This window comes from Babylonia areolata, chromosome 28, assembly GCF_041734735.1.
Source record: "Babylonia areolata isolate BAREFJ2019XMU chromosome 28, ASM4173473v1, whole genome shotgun sequence".
NCBI lineage: Eukaryota > Metazoa > Mollusca > Gastropoda > Neogastropoda > Buccinidae > Babylonia > Babylonia areolata.
In genome coordinates this window covers 10,619,794-10,624,793 of record NC_134903.1, presented here as the reverse complement: position 1 = coordinate 10,624,793, position 5,000 = coordinate 10,619,794, and the positions used below count along the sequence as shown (strand labels likewise).

Here is a 5,000-nt window from a genome sequence, read left to right as displayed (position 1 = left end):
CTTCTTATCTTTTTCACAGAACACCACGTCACCCACCCCCCTTCATCGTCATCACCCCTTCACTACACAACCTCCCCCTCCATCCTCCTCCTTATCCTCGTCATCATCATCATCATCGTCATCGTCATCGTCATCATCATCATCATAGGAATCATCATCGTCGTCGTCGTCGACGTCGTCATCATCATCGTCGTCGTCGTCGTTGTCATCAAAATCACTTTTATCGTAATCACCATCACCATCGTCATCATCACCACCACTATTATCTTCATCATCATTATCAAAACCCACCAACATCACCCAACCTACACGCTACACCCACCCCCACCCCATCATCCCCATCCCCATCACCACCACTATCTCCCCACCCCCACCACTCTCTCCGCACCCCCGCCCCCATCACCCCCACCCCCATCACCCCCACCACCACTCTCTCCCCATCCCCACCTCCATCACCCCCACCCCCCACCACTCTCTCCCCACCCGCACACCTCTCTCCCCACCCGCACCACCCCCACCCCTCCCCACCCTCACCCCCTACCCCCACCACTCTCTTCCCCCCCACCCCCACCCCCCTCTCTCTCCCCACCCCAACCATCATCACCACTCTCTCCCCACCCCCAACCCTACCCCCCACCACTCTCTCCCCACCCCCACCATCACCACCACTCTCTCCCCACCCCCACCCCCCCTCCCCACCTTTCAGCATGCCCTGGATACTGTCGCTCAGCACCACAAAATTGTCCACGTGCGACATGTCGTCGGGGATCAAATTGAGGCGGTTCCAGCTGCCGCAGGCAAACCGGAAAAAGTCTTCACAGGGGTCCACTTCCGGGTCCATGGCGGTCAGCAGCTGGGCAGCTGGAAAAGATGGAAAATGAAGTAAGATTATCCATAGGTTAACCCTCGGAGGAGGAGGAGGAGGAGGAGGAGGAGGAGGAGGAGGAAGGGAGGAGGAGGGGTGAAAACGATCAAACACGGGCTGGTCACTGGAGACTCCAGAAGGTCTGAGACACACAGCAATGGTCAGCAGCACGTCACACACACACACACACACACACACACACACACACACACACACACACACCGTCCGTCCTTTCTTCCTTTCTTTCTGTCTTTCTGTCGTTCTGTCTTTCCTTCCTTCCTTTCTTTCTATCTTTTTTCTTCCTTCCTTCCTTCCTTCGCTAGTGGGGCGGGGGAGTGGTGAAAGCAGTTGCTTGACATAATGCATAAGTCCAGTGCATCGTTCAATCATTGAGAGCCTACCAAATACAGGTAAAAGAAAGAGGCATTCATCCACAGCAAATGAATCATTTCGTATTTCTACCACACTTCAGGTGACTATAACAACGTAAATAAACCCCATAGTAGAACTCTTCTGTCAGTACTATACAGGCTGATCAGAGCAGAAAAAACAACAAAAGAAAACAACTCATGGTAATTTTTTTTTTAAAGACTTATACCCCCGAAAACGGAGCATGGCTGCCTACATGGCGGGGTAAAAACGGTCATGCACGTAAAAGCCCACTTGTGTACATACGAATGAACGTGGGAGTTGCAGCCCACGAAGAATAAGAAAAAGAAGAAGAAGAAGAAGAAGAAGAAGAAGAAGAAGAAGAAGAAGAAGAAGAAGAAGAAGTAGAAGAAGAAGAAGAAGAAGAAGAAGAAGAAGAAGAAGAAGATAAAGACTTCTGAAAGGGTTGGAATTCACGAACTTCCAGTCGCCAATTCCCGACAGTGACAAACAGGCCTGTTGGAGGCTTGCTGCGAAGTTACGCTTTTTCTCATGGAATAAATAATGTGACATTCCCGCGGGGATTCAACGCATCTATTAGGAATGGACCCTGTTATTATTATTATCATCATTATTGCTATTTTGACTATTATTGTTGTTGTCGTCATCATTGTCTTTTGAGAAAGAATTGGGTGAAAATGTCACATACAATGCACACTAATGCATAAAAAAACCCCAGACATACGTATGCACATGCAGAATATTAAAGCACGCAACACAGAGTGAGAGAGAGAGAGAGAGAGAGAGAGAGGGGGGGGGGGGAAGAAACGTTATTAGATAGATTATTACTTCAATATCATGAGCCACATTTTCTCACACAAGGTCACAATTTTCATTTCTCTTTTCCTGTCCATTTGCAGGTAACCCTGTATAACGACCACAGCAGAAAGATGTTGATGAATGAATGTAAGATTTGTGGAATGGATGGGTGAATGATGGGGAATTAAAAAATTGTTGAAGAAAAAAAAAAAAAAAAAAAAAAAAGGAATGGACCCAGCACAAATGGGCAGGGTCTCCTCTGATGTGTGGCCGTAGCCCATGGAGGTCTGAGCCTGATAGCTCCCCTATCCGGACTAGCCGGTGGACTGGCACATTTTTACCCGGGGGTTAAAAAACACAATGGGGGTATAAGCATGTTGTTACACCGGCAGTGAAACTGCGAAAGAAAGGAGTGTGGCTGTGTATTGGAGGGGTAGGGGTGGTGGGGGGGTGGGTGGGTGGGGTGGGGGGCGGAGGGGTGCAGACAGCTCTCTCTCTCTCTCTCTCTCACACACACACACACACACGCACGCACGCACACATTCACACATTCGTCGAACATCCTCCTACACCTATTACTACTATTAATACTACTTCTACTACTGTTGCTGCTACAACTACTACTACTACAACGCGCGCGCGCACACACACACACACATCAACCCCCCCCCCCCCCCCCCCCCCCCCCCCCCCACACACACACACAAAAAGACAACAACAAAAAAACAAAACAAATAACACACACACACACACACGCACACATGCACACACACGCACACATGCACACACACACACACACACACACACACACACACAGAGAGAGAGAGAGAGAGAGAGAGAGAGAGAGAGGAAGAAACGTTATTAGATAGATTATTACTTCAATATCATGAGCCACATTTTCTGACACAAGGTCACAGTTTGAACTGGGTTGCACGGTTTCATAACACGAAACGTGAAGATCAATGAATTCAATCACATTTCGTGAGGGATTCATCACACACAAAAAATAGATTAAAAAAAAAAGAAAGAAAAAAAATGATCACTCGTGTAGAAGTATTGTCGCAACAAATAAAATGCATATATAAATTGAAACACAGCACGCAGGACACACACACACACACGCACACACACATGCACGTACACACACACACATACACGCACGCATGCTCGCTCGCACGCACATTGGCACGCTCGCACGCACATACGTGCGCACATAAATAAACACACACACACACACACACACACACACATACATAGGCCACGTAAAAAGACATACGCGCCCAAACACAGAAACACACACACACACACACACACACACACACAGAGAAAACACGAAACATGAAATATCCCTTACCCTAGCAAAAAACAAAACAAAACAACCCCCCCTCCCAACCCTCCCCCCCTCCCAAAAGAAACAACAACCCCCCCCCCCGCCCCCCCAAAAAAACCAAACAAACAACACCCCCTTAAACTCCCCCCCCCCTGCCCTCCGCCTCCGCCAACGTCCACCATCTCCACTTTCTTTTCCAGCCTCCTTCAACAATCACGTGCTCTCCTTTCGCATTACCCCTCCCCCCTCCCTCCCTCCACCCCCCCTCCCCTCTTCCCTCCCCTCCCCGCCATCATCATCCTCACTCCCTTTGGGTGCAACACTTTTCGCCAACTCTCGTTATGCCTACTGATGTTCGTTTCTTCTGTGTCTTCTCAATAATGCCAATGTATTCGTTGTATGGCTCAGCTGTACAATCAATGATCTTCTTCTTCTTCTTCTTCTGCGTTCGTGGGCTGCAACTCCCACACGTTCACTCGTATGTACACGAGTGGGCTTTTACGTGAATGACCGTTTTTACCCCGCCATGTAGGCAGCCATACTCCGCTTTCAGGAGGTGAGCATGCTGTGGGTATGTTCTTGTTTCCATAACCCAACCGAACGCTGACATTGGATTACAGGATCTTTAACGTGCGTATTTGATTTTCTGCTTGTGTATACAGACGAAAGGGGTTCAGGCACTAGCAGGTCTGCACATATGTTGACCTGGGAGATCGGAAAAATCTCCACCCTTTACCCACCAGGCGCCATCACCGTGGTTCGAACCCGGGACCCTCAGATTGAAAGTCCAACGCTTTAACCACTCGGCTATTGCGGCCGTCGGATTGCATATGAATATGCGTTATCGCCTATACCTTCTGCGGAAGATTAGAGCTCTGTAAAGAACCAAATACATTCTGATTAATGAGTTTATGGATGGCATTAAGATCTGTTAAGAATGTACATTCTGAATGTGAACTGCATATGAACATGCGTCCCAACATTTCTGCCCTTTTGCCCATTTATAATAACGGCATCTTCTTTAATCATTTTCATGCGTTTTTTCTGTTTTCTTGAATGATCCACATGTTTTGCCAACAGAGGTTAGAAAACTGACCGCAGATTCAGTTTTGATATCAACTGTCCATGCATTTTGCACCGGGGTACAATACATCTTTATTCATCCCACTGCAAATTCACCATTGACTGAACAGCTGAACCATACTAAGAATACATACTCATTATTGAGAAGACAAACTAAAATTGAAAGTGAATCTGCATTCAGTTACGAACTATGATGCTGTAGATGAACACGAAGAGTACAAAAAACAACAACAACAAAACAACAAACAAGAGAGGCAAGGCCTTCAAGACTCACTTGTGATACACTTAAAAAAAACTCTAATCGTTAAGATGTGTTCTGTATTTGTTATTATAAAGCTTCGGGTAAAAAAAAAAAGAGAAAAAAAAGTCCTAACCAGATTCGAACCCCGCGTGTTCGGGTGAGAAGAAACTGTCTTACCCATTACACTATCGTGGCTCCTTTACTGACGTTCTTTAAAGGGCGATAAATCAATTGCGGTATTTGCAGTGAGAACGCTGTTTAAATCATATTATTCTGGTGTATCTTGGGCATTA

The 5,000-nt window shown here is 47.0% G+C and overlaps 1 protein-coding gene across 1 annotated transcript in view; it reads right to left on the bottom strand.

The window, feature by feature from the left end:
• The window catches only part of LOC143301786 (neprilysin-1-like), an 82,950-nt gene that overhangs the window by 30,385 nt on the left and 47,565 nt on the right, over positions 1-5,000 (bottom strand). Inside the window, exon 4 of the mRNA XM_076616177.1 lies at positions 700-861. Coding sequence (XP_076472292.1) covers positions 700-861 — 162 coding nt within the window. The remainder of the gene's footprint in view (positions 1-699; positions 862-5,000) is intronic.